Source organism: Drosophila teissieri, chromosome 3L (assembly GCF_016746235.2).
Source record: "Drosophila teissieri strain GT53w chromosome 3L, Prin_Dtei_1.1, whole genome shotgun sequence".
Lineage (NCBI taxonomy): Eukaryota > Metazoa > Arthropoda > Insecta > Diptera > Drosophilidae > Drosophila > Drosophila teissieri.
In genome coordinates, this window is record NC_053031.1 from 19,536,112 (window position 1) to 19,556,390 (window position 20,279).

At 40.5% G+C, this 20,279-nt stretch overlaps 1 protein-coding gene across 1 annotated transcript in view; it reads right to left on the minus strand.

Moving 5' to 3' along the window:
- Window positions 1–19,671, minus strand: part of LOC122618606 (heparan sulfate 2-O-sulfotransferase pipe-like) — a 39,784-nt gene extending 20,113 nt beyond the window's left edge. Inside the window, exons 1-2 of the mRNA XM_043795174.1 lie at window positions 19,430–19,671; window positions 213–379 (exon numbers count right to left, since the gene is read on the minus strand). Coding sequence (XP_043651109.1) covers window positions 213–379; window positions 19,430–19,518 — 256 coding nt within the window. The 5' untranslated portion in view covers window positions 19,519–19,671. The remainder of the gene's footprint in view (window positions 1–212; window positions 380–19,429) is intronic.
- Between the last annotated feature and the right edge of the window lie 608 nt (window positions 19,672–20,279).

Consider the following 20,279-nt stretch of genomic DNA (forward strand, 5'->3'; position numbering starts at 1 on the left):
TCCGATAGGCAACGCAACGCGAATGCAATCGAGCGCAAATTCTGGCCCACAATCTGGCCTTGTGTCCATTGTTCCGCGATGGAAGATGCATGAGATGAGTTAAGATGAGATGAGGTGCACTGCGATGCGTTAGATATGCACCTGAGATAGTGGTAACTGAGGGAAGTGGGGGAAGGGGTATGTGTATCTGAATCTGGGGGATAGTGACTTACTGCCCGCATCGTGTCCGCTGATGTGGTTGCCCGTTAGACCCAGGGCCGAAAACTCGGATGGCTGCAGCTTCACCTCCATCTCCTTGAGGCGACTGTTCAGTTTGTTGGTGTGCATGAACAGGAAGAAGGTGCACGAAATAGCCAGCAGGGCGATCAGCTCCACGGAACTGCAAGAGAACAAGCAAATTAATTGTCAGTCAAAGGTTACCCAAAGCGCGAACAAAGGACGATGGCGTCCGTTCGCCATTCATAATAGCCATTAAGCTTTTATAATTTACGCCAAATTGGTTTTTAGCAGCTATTATTTCATTTACACTTCGAATTGCTGTCACAAACAGCCAGCTACGGGCTCTCCACGCTCCCCACGATTCCCCCGGACCCCCCAACGATTGTCCACGATTCCCCTGGATCCCCGGGATCCGCAGGACTCGGCGGCAGAGAAAGGTGGCATAGGGGCAAAGGTCCAGGCAGCGGGACTACAAAGTGTGCGCTGTGACAACATTTAATTAAGTTCTGAAAAGCCGGAACGGAATGAAACGAAACAACAAAGCAAAAATCGGCGAAGGAACACAAGAAATGCACTTGCAGTGGAAAGGGGGGGAAATTGCAAAAATTATAAAAGAAATTATCAAACAACTGGGGATGAGTTGTGGGGTGTTGCTCCAAGGAATACCTGATAGGTTTGCGGTACAGCGCAGGCATTGAGGTATTTTAATCGTCCTTTATAACGAAAACTCCAACCTTTGAATATCTTGCAATCAAAAATGTATTTTAATGTATTTTCAATAAAAAAAGTAGTGTAATTTGTCAAATGCCTTTCGAACATTTTTAAATTGAATGCATACACTGCTTATCGGTATAAAATGTTTTAAAAACAGCCAAGCTCATATTGATAAGCGTAATAACCTGAAATGTAAAACATTTTCCATTTATCTTTATTGAATTTGTAAGTGCCTTTATCAATTTTCCCCCTTTGAAATAAAAAAGCCGTAGTTGCAGAGCTTTCATTTCCTTGAACAACTATCCTAATCGACGGATTCAATTTGCTTGTGGTCTCAAAGTAGCAATGCAAATCAATGTATGTCTCGAAAAACGCCTTAAATATGCATGATAAAAATTTAATTGTGCTTTGGATAAAAATATTTTTTCCGATTCGCTATATTAACTAAAGTCCTATCAAGCTATTTTCCTCAGCGGACGAATTATTTGAATAGGAATACGAGCAGAGTTCCAGGAAGTGTCTTGGCTTTTTCTGGAACCATTTTGCTTGAGCTCAAACACCAGTTCAAACGACTTTCAATTGTTTTCCTTTTATGCATATATTTTCCTACCCAATTGAATTCGCAGCGTTCAGATTTGGCATTACTTTTGCTTGAGTCGGTAAGCCGGGGCGGACAACAATGACCCAGTTGGGAGGGCTTAGCCAAGTTGCAACAGACCGGACAACCTTTTGTGGGTCCTGGTCAGTCGGGGAGCACACAAAAAGTATATAGTTAAGTTTAGGTGTATTTTTACTTTGTTTTGATATTTTGCTCTGCCCAGCGTTGATAACAAAACACAGCAGAAAGAAATAGAAAGGAAACAACAAACCTGCTAAAGAGAGTTGGAAAATAAAACGAAGCAAAAATTGCAATGCAAACAATTTTCTTTGGCAACTTTTTAATGCAGCTGTCCGTGGCTCCACTGGACAGCATGGCAGAAAAAAACGAAATTAAAAGCAAAAACAGAGAGTACGAGTATGTATTTTTTATTGTTGGCTTTTGTTGGCATAAATCTACGGGCAGATAGCACGAAAACTGGGCAGACAAACACAAGAAAATTTAAAAAACGGTATCAAAATAATAATGACAATAAATGCGGCCATAGAAGGGAGACAAGTACGCCAAAGAAACCGGGGAAAAATCCGGGGCTGAAACCGATAGCTAAAATACACTAGCAATTTAGTGGTCTATAATATGGTGAAGCCCACATCGAAGTTTGTAAAAATATATTGTATATTGCACATAAATGGTGTTTATTTTGATTAAAGGGTTTCCTAAAGCTATTCTTATTTATTGAGACTTCCAAGTTTGTGAGGAGTACGAAATGCCCAATAAAAATCTATAATGACCCCCAGCGATCTCCACTTTAGCTTCAAAGTCTAGTTTGAGGGGTCTTGTTTAGTTTGTCATCAGGTGCACAGAGTAATTTATTTCGAGCGAGTGCACTGGAGCTGCTCAGCTGGGCAGAATGTCAAAAAGAGGGAAATGGGGGAGTCCGGGAAGATCCCAGGTCAGACTTCAGTGAAATGTATCTGCAGGATAGACGGATGCAATTGATAGTCCAAACTGTGTCCAGGGGCTGGCCAGAAGGAAAGGCTCCTTCAGACGGTCACCTGCTGTGTGGAATCAGCTCAAGTTGCTCGGTATATGTACGTTTTTTGGGGGGGCTTCATTTCATTAGCCCACAGTGGCCGCCAAAAGTTTGCGGCTTATGTGCAGGCGAATGTTACGGCTGGCCATTCATGTCCCGTTTTTTCCCAACTTATTGTTAAAGTTGACACTACAGTGCCACGCAAATCCCACTTAAGCGCTCTGGCCCCACAAACTTGTACTTTTTCCTCCGCATATCCCAACTTTGTTACTCATGTACAGTTGCGGTCAGAATAAAATTGTTCTTAGCGCTTAAGAACAAGAATAAATGGCATACACATTTTCACAAGAAAAGTCGTTTGTTTTTTTAATCATGTATTAAGACCAATCATACGTAATTAGATTCTGATAACGATTCTTATTATGATCATTAGTTTCTTCGTTGATAAATTATATCTTTGATTAGTATTGTACAATTAGCTCCTATAATCTTGCTCGTAATTGTAATTGTATTTTTTGGCCAGCCCCAACAAAAAGACTGGAATTTATTGACATTTTGTTTGCTACTCCCATTGGATCGCCGGCGTGTAAATGCCGAAAGTTATGTGATTATTAAAATAATTTTACGTGACTGCTTCGACTTCTTTGACAATTCTGGAGGGAAAGTTCAGGGGACTTGCGGACTTTCAGGGGGCTGTAGATATCGGTTGGTCCAACTGCAGTTCGTTTGCTGCCACGTAGCACATGTGCAGGCCATTAGGGACCCAGAGCCCAAAGCCCAGAACCCGGGACCTCGGCCACACTTGGTTCGTTAGCGCTTTTTTTGGGACTTTCAACATGGTTACTATATGTATGCGATGCGAGTTCTATTTCCCTGCTCCGTGGGGGCGGAGCTGGGGTGGCCGTGGCCGTGGGCGTGGCAAGCGGGGGATGTGGCTCCAAGAGTAATAGCTTCGAGCTCGATTTCCACAGTGGCACAGTTGGCTACAACTTCATCAAGATGATTGAAATATGTGCGTGCATGTTGGTAATGAGTGAAATGGGACGAAGAGTTATAGATATCTTAAACTAAGCTGTCGTTTTCTGTTCCGAGCTTAAGCTATTTTTGGGGACTATTTTCTTCTTTTAGTATTTCTATGTATTCCAACGTGTAGTTAATAAGTTACCAGCCAGTTCTGCGAATAGTAGATCTGTGCGTTTTGTGCAGAGGTATTTTTGAGATGCCTTCGGGCATGTTCTGAATCTAGCAGCCATGACTATAGGTACGATTATTTCTGCGGTTCATGCATATCCAGCAATTTTTCAGCGAATTCAATTTCCATCTCGGAGCGGGGAAAATGCAGAATCACCAAGAAGTTGCCATAGAACGCGGAGTTCATTGGCCAAGATGCTTTCCGTTTATCCGTCAGCATTTGTTGGCCAACAGACCGCACCTTTCACTTTGCAGGGAGATGGGGGATCGGGTTGGGGGGACTTCGAAGTGGAATAAGTTAGCTGCCGTTGCATGCAAATTGCTCGCCATTTCCGCTCATTGTCATTCGACTGCCCATACACGTAAGCCTAGGCAGCAACTACCATCTACCAACTGCAAACATAATTTAATTAAACGATGGCAAATTTTCCAGCTAATCAAACTGTAAAACGGCAAGCAACCAACGAAATTGCAGCCAGTTTCCAAGGCATTAGAAATGAAGATTGCAAAATGCGGGGTTCGATGAAAAGCTACAGTGGAGCTTGGGTGAGTCAAACTACGTGGATACCGGTAAATAATTTTAAATAATTAATTTGCCATCAATAAACGGCGTATTCTGAACCCGAAACTCATTTCAAATCCAACAAGAGTAATAGTCTATTTCTTTTTTAATACCAAGACCTTACATTATTTAGATTGTACTTAATAGATTACAGATCTGCAAGATATGTTTCAAGATGTACGAGTATCTGGTGTGATTGTACGGACTCGAATTGCGGACTTTGCACTCCTGGCAACCACTCAAAAAAATGCTTCAGTGATATACAATGAAGCAACCCCAGTTAACGCAGCTCAATCTCGGTTTATTTGCAGAGCAGGCGCAACAAATTGTTTGAGACCTGAAGATTTCTTTCGCAATGGGTCCGATATTCGATGGGGATCTGCGAAGATGAAAAAACCGAGTCGCGCTTGGAAGCCGCACACTCCAATCAATACACGCAATAGGCAAGTTTTCGGTGTTTGAAAGGTGTTTGAACCCAGATTTGCCCCCAGCCAGCGGCATTACGATTAGAAGTGGCCAAACAAGTTGAAAGAACGCGAGTGCTTGAAATATGAAATCATTGGATCGAAGAACACCTTTGAATGTTCTGGACCCGACTCGCTGGAACTATTCTTTGTTGAGCATTAGCATTTCGGAGGAAACGCCTGGCACCATGACATAACCCAAGCGCTAGGCGGCAGATCTTTTTATAACTAGTTTGCCCCCGGGTCAGACCATGATTTGCCTGATTTGGTATGCAAAGAAATTGAATTTTATTCGCGCTGGCGGCTTTTTAGCGTAACAAAAGTTCAACAAACTTTCAGTCAGCGCTTTTTTGGGAACCTTTCGCTTGACTTTTGCCTGGCATTCGCAATCCATGAGCACTTCATTAGGCAATTTTCGTGGGTCCGGCTCAAAAGCCCATTAAAATTGTCAACTAAGGTCAGTTAATGAGGCCTTCCGCTTTGGATTGTGTAAGCCCGTAGGATAAGTGTGTGAGAAGCGCATAGAGAGGTGCAATGAGGTCGAGGGGTCAGGGTTCAATCTCTGGGATTGAGGTTCCGTTAGGCTTTATCCCAAGACGGTGGGCACATTTGAGGTCATTGAAGGTAGTTTCCCGGGACTTAATCATGGATATTTTTTGAGATATTGCAATATCAAAAAGATGGAAAATGTGAAAAAAACGAGGTTTACTTTTGAAGTTTCAAGCCAAAGTATTTTGGCAGCCAGGGTTATCAAATGCCTTATATTCAATCATAGATATACAGGCAGTTTTGAGGAAGTTAAATTCAAAATCTCATAGCTTTAAGATCTACTAGGCGTTGTGCGATGCAAAGACCTCTCAGGTCACATTTACGAGTAATCACATTTCCCTGGGGCTTGGTCCACAGGCGGAGTTCCCCTGGCCCACTCCCAATAAAACTATTAACTCTAATCTGATAGCAGGCTCCATGACATGGGCCAGCATATAGATAGACATCGGCAAAAGCAGCAAGAGAACGGGCCGAAATCTCGGCTCACAGCGAAACTAGGCCAATTGTAATTAAAACGTTCTACGTGCCCCTGTCGATGATTTTCGGTTTTACTTGGCAGTAGATGGAGCCAAAGCTGACCCACATCCAGCAGTAATACTTCACAGCAAATCTGAGATGAAAAGTGCGTACCGGAAGCTCTGTGTCCAAAATGTAACCGAAGAAAATTGAGATAAAAATGATAGTTTCGGCTGATTGAGCCAATTGAGCAATTGAATTTAGTGACGCCACAAAAAGTAAAAAGTGAAGTAAGGCAAGGTTCGAAAATAAACAAAAACGCGCAATGAGTAATAATAATAAAATAATATTTTGATTAGAAAGTTGTATAATCTCGAAAGAGACGAGCGCTACGATTCGAGTCATGTGAATTTTTTATGCAATTGTTTTTCTTTTCAGTTTTTCGGTTTTGTTTTTGCACGTAGCCTCCCAATTTTGGGTGGAAAAGAGTCGGAGTCTCGGGGGCGGTTGATGTTGTATTGCATTGTATAAGTAGGTATAGCCGTGGAAATAGCAACAATTTTCAGCAGTCTGAAAAGCCAGCAAAGCTTGGCATATGATTTAATTGAAGCCGCAAAACAAAAGCAGCAACAATCGTCCACAGATTGGAACTGTGTTTATTTTAATTTCACAAATGTTATGCCATTTTTGAACTACATTTTACCATTATTCTTCATTTTTTCGCTTTGCATTCGGCGCTGCTCTTTTATTTCGTTATTTTTCTGTGGTTTGTTTACTCTAATAACAAGACTCTGTCAGCATTTAAAAACTCATCAAAAAAAAAAAAGAAACTGTTTTCCTCGTTTTTCACTGCGTTTTATGTGGTAAAGTAATTGTGATAAATTTTAAGTAAACAAGCGAACGGCACTGAAAAAAGTTGGGTCAACACAATTGCTTTTAGACCATGTTTAAACAGGGTGAGATGGTCTAGCAAATTTGCCTGGACTTTAATGGAATTTCGGTAGTGGCTTTAAATGAGGAAAGCGTTTTTGGCGGTTTAAACTAGTGTTCGGATACCTAAATTGTTGCCACAAAAAATATGAAACATTATAGTCTATTAAATTTGCAAAAAACATTTTTTTGTATTAACTTAAAATCCATTTGATCTATTATAACGTGCTTAAAAAGCTTTGTTATTAATTTAAATAGATTTATTAGACAATTAATTGTAATTACAGCCTTATTAAAATGTTTAAACAAAGGCATGGATATATTTAAATTCGGGATAATGGCTATCTCAGCTATTTTCACCATTTTCCATGTTAGGGAGTCATTAGCTTTCGAGTTTAATGAGTGCAGCCTCGAAATCCACATACAATCAAGACGAAGGCGACGACTTGCCCGAAATTATTTTAATCTGCTTCGGCACGCTCAAGTAAAATTTAATACAACAAATAAGAGTTAATGACTTTGCCAGCCGGAGCGTTCAACAGCCGCAAAATAACAATCAAAAACCAAACGATTACTGCAGATGCTGGTAGAAAAGAAAATATTCCGAAGGCATTTCACGCCTGTATCGAATATCGCATATCCCATACCGCGTGGCATAAAGTGGCGCTTAACACGCACTTAAAAAATGGAGTTGAATGTGCGAAGTCGGGCTTTAGCCCCCACTATGTTCTCCCATTCCCTGTCCACCTTTCTCCCCTTTCTCCTCTTTCTCTATCATGACTTACTTCCATCCATCAGCTGGCTTGTTGCGAATAATTCACGTTTCAAATAGAACGTGATCCCATAAAAGAAAGCTGGCTAAAAAGTAAAAAGTAAAAATAAAATCCCAACCGGACACTGCATTCTGTGCTGGGAAAAGGTCTTCCTTTCGATCAAATGGCTAACTGCGGTTACTGTGTAATAGACGCAAAAAGTACAAATACAACTCGACTTTCAATTGCGAATTGTGCGGCGTTTTCAAGGAACGTGCAACTGCAACGCTTCGCTGCAAATCTGCCAGCGACAAATTGTTTTTGCTTAACCCGATACAAATAGATACAGATAGGTACAGTACGGCATCAATAGATTGTTTCAATCTTATACAGTTTACACGCTCAAGTTCAACGTTCTCAACTTTTTTTGAGTTTGGACAACACTAAATTACAATTTGTAAGATAAAAGGTAATATTTAATTTTCAATTTCATATTTCATCATATTGCCTAGAACTATTTTAATTTATTAAGATTTTTTGTAATAATTTATAATAATTCAACACTATTGGCTAAAATATATGCATTATTGCCTCATATTGTAAAAATCTTTATAACATTTTTAGAAAATTCGAGCTAGGCAAGCTCCTCTGTAGTTAGATAGCCAGATAGATGGATGTATCTGTGCGAATGGAGCTGCGGCTAAAAGTCAGAGTCACAGTCATGGTCGTTGAATAAAAGTGTCAATCTTGGCCAGCAACATCATCATTATCGCCCTCATGATTATCGGTGGTAAGACAATTTGCTCTTTTGTCTTCGAAAAAATAAAAAAACATGGTGGCGAAAAATTGAATGGAAAGTAACTCACAAAAGTGACAGCTGTTTGTAGTCTTTGCGCTGGAGCTATATTTGCCCAACGTTTTATTAAAAGTTTTTAGTTTGTCAAATGCATAAAGGCACTCCTCTGTTATAGTGTGACTTGTTCGATTCTAAGCCTATTCCTAATTGTAGTTTGGGAAGTTAAAGTTGCGAAAGTATCAAAGGATTAGGTTATCATAAATATTTAATTTCCTTATTATTGGTTCTTTTGTGGAGATTCCGTGTTCAAACAAGCACATTTTTAGTCAATTGTTTTAGTTCCTAAGTTCTTAGGCTGCATAGCTCTTTTTAAAGCGTCCAATTAAAATGCCATTCCACCCATTTCGTTCCATTTTGCTCGTTGTGCTCCATTTAAATGTACTTCCCATTCCCGCATGTCAAATGAAAAGTGAACAAGTGAGGTGAAGCTTCATTTGGCTTAGATTAACGCGGCTTGTAATTAAGTTGTAAAACCTACGTGCGGGCTTTTCAAGTATCTGCCCCGAGTTTCCCCTAAATTTCGCCTAGTACACACATAAAAGTCCTAAGTACACAACACATCTGTGGGTGGAGTAGTGGGAAACTTGTGGCAAAAATGGAACTGGAAATTCATTAAGGTCTGCTGCCATTTTTACATACACTTGTGGGAGTTAGCGGCATATAATGTATATACATTTTTATGTTGTATTTTTTACTAGAGAATATAGTTACGAATAAAAAATGTTGAAATAAAAAAGGGAATTTCTTCTTCCCTTTGCCGTGTGCTGCAATTATTATTCTATGCTTAAATATGTTGTATTGTGGGCTCTATTCTTTATTTCCTTTACCCCTTTTTTGAATTCGGAGGTGTTGCAACTCGAGCAACTGCTGCATGCAACAAATGTCGCTGGCAACATGTTGACGGCGTCCATTAACACACTCCAGTTGTCATTTGTTTTACTGCCGGGCTAGAATTCGTATGTGGCCATGGAGACGAGGTAGAAGAGATGTGCTGACAATTAACGAATTTCATATCATGGCCATAAATCTGCCGGTTTGCTGGAGTATGAAAGTCCCTTGACGAGGCGAGTGGTACGAGCAGTGTGCCAAATTGCATTTGTGGGTCAAATTGTAAACAATTAACTGTTATGGTAACCGATTCCGCCGCGAAGGTTGATTTTTAATGCCATAATGGAGCAATGAGAGCGGCAGATCTTGGAGGCGGCTAGGCTTGAAGAGTCATCCTAATGACAATGAACACTTTCTGCGGCTCATTCAGGTAAACGAATTAGAGTGGTTTAATAATGATACAAGCCAAGTTTTATTATTAATTGAGATCACCATTGCTAAATTGATAAATATTAGAAAGCAAGATACATATACGAGTATATACTGTTTATACCATCATTGTATGTTTTTAAATCATGCTCCAATAGTTTCCAATATATATCTGCCAACCAAATACTTGGACCAAAAAGCGGAAACCAGCAAAAGGCGGCAAAGTAGGACGAAGACAGCTTTAAGCCTTCTTCCCCTTCCCGGCTTTTCCTTGTTTGACTTGCAGCGAATGTTAATAACATTTTGTAGCAACAACACCAGCAACTACCAAAATTTACGCACTCGACAACAGAGGCGAACAACTCGGCGGCATTTGTTGCTGTTGTCTCCATCGTTGTCGCTTCCTTTAACGAGCTCGTCCTTGTTGCAGCCGGCGCACGTGACACGCCCACCGTCCCCCACCCACCTGCAACGCCCCCCTAGCAGAGGCAGTCCAATTTCAGGACTCGAAGTCTCCTGCTCCTTGGCCTCCAACGCCATCTACATCTGAAGTCTGCGCCTTCGTGGGTGCTTACTTTTACTACTTGACGCTGTCATTTGCGGCATTGCAATTAATTTTTGGCTGCTCTCTGTGTACGTGTGTGTGTGTTGAGGGGCGGTGCGGAAAAGGGAGCGGCAAGGCTTACACATGAAAAAGTAGTCAATAGTTGCCTCAAGGAATTGCATGGGTTGAAAAGTCTTAAAAGAATGGCATATGTTCATTTGATGGCTAAGAATACATAATATCTTCTCTCTTGAAATGAAAAAAGGAATACAAAAATATATATATTATATTTTTGATAAGAACCAAAGGACTTTGATGTTCACTAATCAAGCCTAGAACAAATCATCCTCTTCTGCCATGGCATATTTCAAAGGAACCCCTTCTAACTATTGGAATTATCCGCAGAGAATTCAGTATAGATAACCACCTACATTTTCTCTCTGTGCATGGAATGAGAACATGAGGGCGGTATCGGGCCAAACAACTTGGCACACTAATTCCTGATCTCTGGCCGCCCCGAACAACTGCATCCGACTGGAGGGGCAGCAGGGATGGAGTGGCGCCTTCCCAGTTGTCAAACGCTTCTCATTTAACGCCTGCATGGACTCCAAAGTGAAATTAGGGAGGGGTGAAATATGTATTGTGTATTGTGTATCGCGTTGGAAACTGGAGCTGGCTTTTCCGAGCTTCCCTGGCCATGATAACCATTTGCATTGTCATTATTTTACCTGAAACGACTTGCGGCGAGGAAACTGATATTGACAAAGAGAGTTTACAGATAATTTTCCAAAGACTAGGCAAAGAGCCTTAAGCTCTGGTTGGGTGATATGGAAAATGGAGATGTCGTTTGGGGAGCGTGGCGGAAAGCCTATGAAAACGTTTCACTGATGCAGATGAGTTTTTCTGAGCGTATTACTCTGAAGTAATAGCGACTATGCTTTGAAGTCTTGAATGCTTTGAATATATTGTAGTACAAAATGCTGAACTATTTTTATTAAAGGGAGCCCCGTACTCCTATTGCAACTACCAAACAACTCCAATTAAATCTATTAAGGCCAGAAAACAAGCTTTGCTGTTGGAACGCCCAAAGGTAGTTAAATCGCAGCCCCTTGAATTTCTCTGCCGATTGCAAAGACGAAGGGGAGAGTCCTTTCTCCACGGCAGCTGCACAATCCCCATTGGCCACATTCGCCAATTTGCGTTAACCAAAACCCCCTCTTTAGATGGGCCCACCTGAAGAGGTGGGAGGGCGCTTAAGTATTAAGTATTTGTATCACTCCTTGACTTTCACATGGCGAACCCGATCCGATTTTCTGCTCATTTGTGATGTAAAAAGAGCGCGCCGCCTGACAGAAACTTGCCATTCAAATTGGTGTCAACCAGTCAACTGGACGCCAAAGAAAGTGGCGCCACAGACCGGGCAACATGCACTGCAAAAAATATAAGTCATCTTGGCTTGTAACACAAGCCCTTGGGCTATATAAATCAATCTCTTCAAGCCAAATCCGCTTTTTTGGTGAAGAATAACGGTTAACATTGGAAATGGACAATTTGGATAAAAAAGAATTTGAAATTAACTTTGGAGACATTTCGCCTTGTTGGCAATTGTTGGCTGATTTCGCTGTTCACTGTTCGCTGTCTTTTCACCACCGCCACCGCCCAGCAAAGATCTTCGACTTTTCCTCGCCTATAGCCCCAGTCCCAGTCTGGATTCGAGAAGCAGTTTCAGCCAGAGGCGAAGCCAAAAGTAGGTCGCCAGCGCTTCTGCAACTTGCTAAACCGGCGACCGAAGGAAAAACTCGCTCCGCACATAAAAGTCCCAGTGAGAAGGAACGAAGAGCAGAAAAAATGGATATGCATCCTGTGGGACATCTTTGGCTGAACGAGACTAAGCTGCATTAAAATGAAATTTTATCTGGAATTTTATTTGCCTGTCGGTTCCGTTCTCTTGTTTTCGAACAAGGAAGCGAGTGTGGAAATTAATTAAGCAATTCAATTTCCCTCGCAGGTATTTGTCTGTCGTATGTTTGCCACTGCATTTATGTTAATTGGAAGTCATTGGGGGAGAGAAAGGATGTTGGCCATTTGGAGCGGCTGATTTATCTGGCAAATGGTTCTAAGAAATTTAGCTATTAGTTTTGCTTAAGTGCTATAATCAGCTGAACAGGAAATTCTATTAATCGAGCTTGACGTTTATTTATTGGCCTGCATTTCAAAGTGCCACCAGCTATATTCACCAAAAGCAGAATAAAAAAATGCGTTTATGTTTCTTTAATGTGCACTTTTTAATTTAAGCAACCCAGTTGCTTGTGTGCAATACCTCTTCATAAATGCTATTGCTATTAGTTTCGAAATGAAATCCCGCTGAACATTAATTTAAGCTTCACGTGGCCTGGCTAATTAAAAGTACGCTCGACGTCCGGGAGGGATTAAACTAAGCTCTGACATTATCATAGAAATGCAGACGGACGAAACAAACAAAAGATGTGAGCTTAGCCAGCGCTAAACTAAACTCAGCTGGCATCTTCGGCTTTTGTTTAGTGAAAGGCAGGCGAATACCTGCTGCACCTGCCACATGGGGAAGGCCCCACCTAATATGAAAACAGTGCTTCGACACTCGAAAACTGTGGCCGTGGAAAGTACACGCACAGCTTGTGACCTCGACAGGGCATCTTTCGTCATTCATTCCTCAAACGAATACACATATGTATGTACTGGTGTCTTGGCCAGACCAGAGAAATGAAAAATGCTTGGCCAAAAACCACCCAACTCAGTCCCTTCAGGTGGTAACAAAACGAAATGATAGCAAGATTTATGATTTTGGAACATGATGTTCGGTACATGTCCGATAAGCGATCCGAAACGAAGGCATCATTAAAATCAATTTTGATGCTCCAACTTCCTTTCACCGAGCACCGTGCACCAAGCAACGAGTACCGTGTTCCGAGGAACAGCTGCCACATGCGGGGTGGGGGCGGTGTAAAGGGGCAACATTGGATTACAACGCTTATTGGGGGTGTTCGATGGCAGGTTACTACATCCGACATTCATTAGGGATCAATTTAACTTTCTTTACGTAGCAATTTCAATTCGTTAACTCTTTCGGCGGCCGGCAATTCGGGCAATCAAATCAGAGCTTTAATGATCCATAAAGTCAATGGCATTATTTTTGGGACTGTAAGCCATTGGCATTGAAAATAAGTATGGTTGCCATTAGCATAAGCGGGCATTTAAAAAATTAAATTATTTACAAGCAGCGCTTGAACTTGCTTAAAAAAGTCTTATATTTGTTAAGTACTATTTAATTTCATTGCTTCGAATTTTGAAAGTGACCATAACAGTTTTATTTGAAGTTTTTTGGTACATATGTTATCTCTAGAACCTATTTAGTATATGACTGCACTTAGCAATATCATTATCTTTACTATTACCATTCCTCAATCTGACACCTTCCAAATCACATTTAGTTAGCCAAAAGCTTTACCTGTTGCTTGAGCATCGTAAACCACAATTATCTGTGGGTCATAATAACATGAATCTTCGTCCCGATGGCCGTTTAAAGCTGGAATAACCACTTCGAAAAAAGGCAGTTCAGATCTCAGTGTTTTCCACTCATACTTGTCAAACCTAGGCCAATCCCAATCCCCCAGGCAATTAAAAGACCGCAGAGAGCGCAATTAGGAAAATATTTAATTATACTAAGGCTGGGGATCCTCCTCGGGCCGTGGACCGATTTCCCGTTTGCGGTTCAGTTCGGTTCGGTTCGGTTCGGTTGGGTTCGGTTCAGTTTAGCCTAAAAGCCAGCGGAGGCACATGACTTGGCCGGGTTGTTTCATGTGGTCATTACGTCATGATGCAGCTTTTGGCTTTGGTTCGGAGTGGCACAGTCGAAAGGCAGGAGGTATGGCTGCAGTGATACGTGCAAGAGAGGAAGGCGGAAAATGGGGAAAAACTTGCAAGTCGGGGCAGACAAAAACCGCATATTTGTCGTGAGCATTTTGTTACAATTTCAATTTTGGCCTGGTCCATTGTCGGGGGTCGGTTTCTAGACTGCACTCTTTATATGTTCACGATATCTTGTAGTCTTACTTATTTTTTCTGGCCAGGCGTTGCCTTCGCCTTTTTGTTTCGACTACTCGACTTTGCCTGCATTTGAAAGTGCATTTGTTTCGGTCTTGGCCAATATTTGCCAACTATCAAACTGGTTTATTGCAGTTTTTCTCTAGTTTCTTGAGTTTTGACGAAATGGCCTTTTCTGGCGAGTCTGTTCGACTTCTCAAGTGCAAGGGAGAGGCACACAAACGAGAAGTATACTTAAACTTTTTTAGCTACCTGCATTCTATGTGGTTCTAAATACTATCAATTATTAGTGTTAGATATTTCAGAATTTTCTTTAAAATGTAGAAGTGGATCAAAGTTTTCATTCCCAATTAACACCGAAAGTTCTCTGGACGCTTGACTGGCAGAAAAGTGAAAAGAATCATAAATGCGCCCGCTAATTGGAGTTCAATGCTTTCCCTCGATGGCCAAGAGCACCTCCCACCTGGGCATCTATCTCTTGGGATCCCAGACATGTCCCACCGTAAAATATTCTGCTCGCCCAAGTAGCTGGTGCCCATAAATCTTCCCAGTTCGCCGGCTGTAAAAAGTGATTTACATACTCGAGGTGAGGTATTTACCAAGTTCGGATCTGAAGCTAAGCATTAACTCACTTTCGCTGTGTGAGAGTGAAGAAGCGGCAAATAAATTAAATTCAATTTTGCCTCGTCTGCATTTGGCAAACTTAAAACAGAAAGAAAAAAACGAAATACGGTCGCAAACAAGTAAACACACATTTTGCTTTTTATTCACATTTAGCCTGGTTTCTTATTTATAGCATTTTGCATGCATATTTGATCAAAAACAATCAAATTTTGTGAGAAAGTACGAGTAACAACATCTTTATATGTTTGGGGAAAAACACAAATTGAAAGGAGGTTTATGAGCTTTTTCGAACATTTTGTGCGTTGCATAAAGATAATTTGTATGAAAGTCTTTTCGGGCAAGGAAGTGCCTAAATAAATCAGGGGACCGTTGGTTGTCGGTTGGAGTAGTATTAATGAGTTTTTTCATTGTTTTTATCAGCGCGGTGAAAGGGTTAGTTGATGATCATTTGTCCAAGCTGAAGAGATGGGTCATATTCGCTATTTTATACCCTTGGCAAAACCAGGCATGGCATGGATAAAGTACATTTTTACAATTATGATATAGTCCCTCACCTTACATCTATGAAAAAATGTGTATAACCTTTACCTTGATTACTTCCATGACTATTTCATTTTAAACGCCGTGTTCAATGACTTTGAACTAGATCCACCTCCAAACTAACACCACCTTTCAAGCCACCCAACTTCACCTTTTGGCCACCTATTTACACTTGGCAAACTTGAAACTTGAAGTCCGTCAAAAAACGAAAATTCATCATTGTCATCATCACTTGACTGTTACGCATCGCTGGCCACGCCCCCTTGTCTCAAAGCCCATATTTGTAAATCAAGTGAAAGCTATACACATAATTTCCACTTGTCTGCTGCGTCTGGGTATTTCTTTGCACTTGTTTTATTTTTGGCCGAAAAGTGTTGCACATTTTTCACATGATTGTGTTAATCAGCTTTGGCTTTCTTATAGAGTCTCCGTAATACACGTACTAGCTAAAAATAATGCGAATTTTTTTGCATTTTGTATTTGCTACACAACACCAACACAGCTCAGCATTTGACCGTTTTTACATAATGTAGAAAAACTCTTGCGTGGGAGAGGGCGTTGTTTTTGATGTCCACACAGGCATAACCGAAGGTTTTGTTTTTATGGCCAACTAATAACAGCCACATAGTTAGGACTACCGGTGGGCGTTTGTTGCTCTCCGAAATTGGCCCAGTAAAATTGCTGGTCATCTCTTCTGAAAGGTGCTAAACGGCTGCGGTCATAAATTGCTATAATGTATACAAAACATGTGAATATTTTGTGGGCTTTCACTTGCCAAAAGTTGCGTGCGAAATTATCAGTGAAAAAGGGAGCCAAATGTGGGCAGAGGGCCTAGAGTTTCACCTGATCATGCGGGTTAGGTGTGAAGTTTGTGGAAAATTGTTTAAAATACGGGCTTAAAGCGCCCAAAGTGTGCTCTCGTTGTTCTGTAAACTTTGGTTGCTGGTTAAACTATTTGAGAATATAATTGTGAAGGTGAACATTCTATATTAAAGAGCTAAATGTGCTTGTGGGACAGCTAATTATTTAACTTTAATATATGCATTGTATGGTTTTAAACATATTTGTTTGGTTTGGTTTACTGTCGGAAATCTTAAAAGTTTAACCAAGATTGTGTAAGCTAATCTCACATGTTTCATTCTTTTTAATAGTATTTTCCTAAATACTTGTAAGCCATAAAAAATATGTAATAGGGGAGAGAAAGTCAAATATTAAGTCCTATAGCTTTAAACTCCTTTAATTTTTACTGTGTTGGGAAAAATTATTATCTTAAATTGCCGCTTAAAAACATAAAATTTTGCACATATATATTGTAAATAATTATTTTTTAATTTGCCACCCGCCGCAGACGGACAGCAATAATTAACTTTCCCGTGTGCCACCGGCAGCGTGTAAAACTCCCAATATGCATCATTACCATTGCAAAAAGACAGGCAAAATAAAACAAAACGGCATGCAAAAGTCGAAAGAAAATAAAGAAAAGAAAAACAAATCACATTACTGAATATAATTACCAAAGAGTGAGTGACTGCCTATCGTGGCGCCCAGAGAAAGAAAGAAACTGGCAAGAAAGAGAAGAATGGGTGAGAAAGGCTCGTAGAAGAAAGACTTGGCAGCGAAGAGCCAGCTACAGTCTTTTCAAGCCCGGCTTGAATCTTCCCCCCTTTTTTCCCCCCTTCTCGCCCGCTTCTGGGGTGTTCTAAATAATTTTTGTCACGCTTCGGCTTGCAGTGAAAACAAGAGTGAGTGTCGTATTAGGTAAGCCCTAATCCCAATGGAAACCAAATCAGAAACGTAATTTATGCTAATTCGGAAGAAATTATTGCATAACTGCATTTCATTGCACTTATTGAGCGTATAATTGTCATTGACTTTTCGATTTCGAATCGATTTTGACAGATTTTTCTCAACTGGGCGCAACGAACTCATTTTCTACGTATGCTTATTTATCGCGTGTCCGGTAATGAAGCTGCCAAACATCTGTCGGCGGGTTATTTAAGCAAAACCAATTAATTTCATTAATTAATATCAATTTGAGAGCGTACAAAAGAATTGTGCAAATAACGATGCAAGTACACGCATCAATATGGTCGGGAATTTATTTTTCGTATGTCCTGCGATAAATCATATCCGTATTCAAATATTTGCACTATTTTGTTGTGCAAATGGCAAGATTACTCTTTTCACTAAGTCGCCTGGCAATCGGAAATGGATAAAAAATAAATGTTTACCTGATTGATTGGCAGACTGACTGAGTGGCCAACTGATTGATTGTGAGTTTGCAGCTGCATAAAATTGTCAAAATGAGCGTGAAATTTATGCTTCAGCCAGCGGTAATCACGAAAGTATCACACATATCTGCATTTAAGCCATGTGTTTAATTAATGCCAGTAATTCATACATTTAATGTAATAATTTGTTCTGCAAATAAATGGGAAATGGGCCTCGCTTCGCGAAAGGGCTTAATAGGAAAATGGAGTTATTTGACTGCGATATCTTGCAAAGATTTAACAAATGGAAAAATGAATGATAATGGTGTACATTACTATTTCAGACATTAGCTTGAACCAAAGCCCCGAGTATTTACTATTACCATGACTCCACCACGTTTTGCCCTAATGAAAAGCAAATTCTCACACCCTTTTGAAAAGTCAACAAAACCGAAAAAATAGTTTCCCAAAAGCCAATTAGTCCATAACATGTGTAGTCGGTATATCATTAGTTTACATCTTGACGCACTCGTTGCAACAAATTTGGCCATACAAACGCAAAACGTAAAAAAGAGCGAATCTTGCACAATAGCGGACGCAGTGGCTCAGATCTCTGGCCTAAACACCTTTTAATAGCCAAAATTGTTATGGGCGGCCGCAGAAACCGCCGGCCGTCGACCACCAACCATCGACTAATGAGCGGGCAGTCAGGTTGGGGGCACTTAACTTTTATCTGAGCTGACTTGGGCCGAACTGAGCCGAGTTGGGTTCTGTAAAAGGCCAGAACAAACACCGAAAAATGCAGGCCCAAACAATGCAGTGGTAGGAGAGGACGGTGGGAAGACACGGCTCTTTTGGCTACTTGAAATAGTTGAAGTGAGCTTGGCTTTTGTGGTTTTCCTCCTTTTCATCTGCGGCCTCAAGCTGCTACACCAAATGAATTATGACGAGAATTGTAAATAAAAAACGCAATAAAAAATAGAAACAATCTTGTAGCTTTTAACTAGAGCAGAGATTGAAAAAACGTTAGCCGCAAATGCACACAGAAACAAATGTAGGAGTACAGTGTGTACGAGGTTTTAATACTCAGAAGCCTTTCAATTGTTTAGGGTTTTAATTGTTTTTTATCGGATATTAAGAAAAATTTAATTTACTTGGAAGTTCTTACCAGCTTCCATAATTTTGTTCAGAATTTAATGTTCAGAAATAGCTGAGTTTAATTTACTTAATTAAATTCAAACAATAATCTTGAAACTTTAGCTGAGCATTGCTTTAACATCTTCTAGAAATGGTTTGTAAATATGTTACATATACATTATATTATATATTATTTTAATTATAAAACAAACATAGGCGGTGAACTCTAACCCATCTAAATCGTTAAGATCCTAATTAAATTTAAGATCCACAAACCAAAATTACTACTATTTATATCAAACGGATTTCTCCAAGTGTAGAAGTAGCTGCAATTAATTTACTTGCTGGCACTACTTAAAGTCCGACAAAAATGTTTGAACTGCTCTGGCCAGCAATTGGAGTTTTTATTTAATTGTATTTATCAAATGCAACGACCCTGAAACGCTATCACTTTTAGCCAGCTGCGAAAAACGGAAAGTTAAGCGCTTTTTATGGAGAATCGAGAGCAGAGTATTTTTAATCTTTTGCGCTCAGGCGCAGGCAATCTTCGATGTACCAACTCGATTCTCGGGCCTTTCAATGGCAATTATGACCGGTTTTCAATTAAACTGAAACTGGAACTCAATTGCATTTCCTCTTTGAAACGAACTCCGTTCTCGAGTGAAAGAAATCTTTTCTCCGCCGCCTTTTTCTCGGGTGGAGATCACACTTACCGCTTGGGATACGGTATGCGCCGGTATTTGAAGGCATTTTCCACATCGCGCAGTTTCATTTTGTACGATCGCTCGGCGTTCAGAGACATCAACAGAGAACGTCAATTACACAAAAACACAATCGCTTGAGATCTTAGTTTTCAAAGACCTTTCTTGGCCGAAAGAATTTCCCGGTCGACACTTGAACGCACTCCGATTCACGACTCGAAGATTTAGAGCTTTAGAAATAGACGTCCGTAGAGCTCGGCGATCGCGGCTTGACTGAATGTTCCTGGGGGCACTTGGCCGCCTTTTTGGCCAACTTTAAGACGTTGGCAGCGGCGGCTTACCACTATTTGCTTTTACCATTTTCTTCGACTCTCTTTGGCTCTGTTTATTCGCTCTTTCAGCGCTCTTTGTGCGCGGGCTGACTGATTTTGTGGACGTGACTGTAGCCCATTTGTCTGTGGCAACATTTTTATTATTACCCGACATCTGACATTAATCTACTTAGACATATTTATTTAGGTCGTCCAAACAGCAAAGTGCCTTTATTCTAAGCGCAAGGAATCTACTGTTGGGCACTTGTTTCAATATCCTCTATTGGATCAGTTGGTTTTCCAACCATAATAGTCAATTTTTCGGGTGAAAAGAACATGTTGCGTGAGATCCAAACCACGTTGGCAAAAAGAAGAATTTTAAGATCAGTTCTGCTTTTTTTGTATTTTTCATAGAGGAAGAGAATTTGAATTAAAAACAGGTTTACCTTTGAACTTATCTTCCCAAGTCCCCAAGACAGTCGAAAAGTTGACCTTCCCGCTTTTGTAATTTCCATCGATTAGTTTTTGCCATTCGTACTTATGTATATATG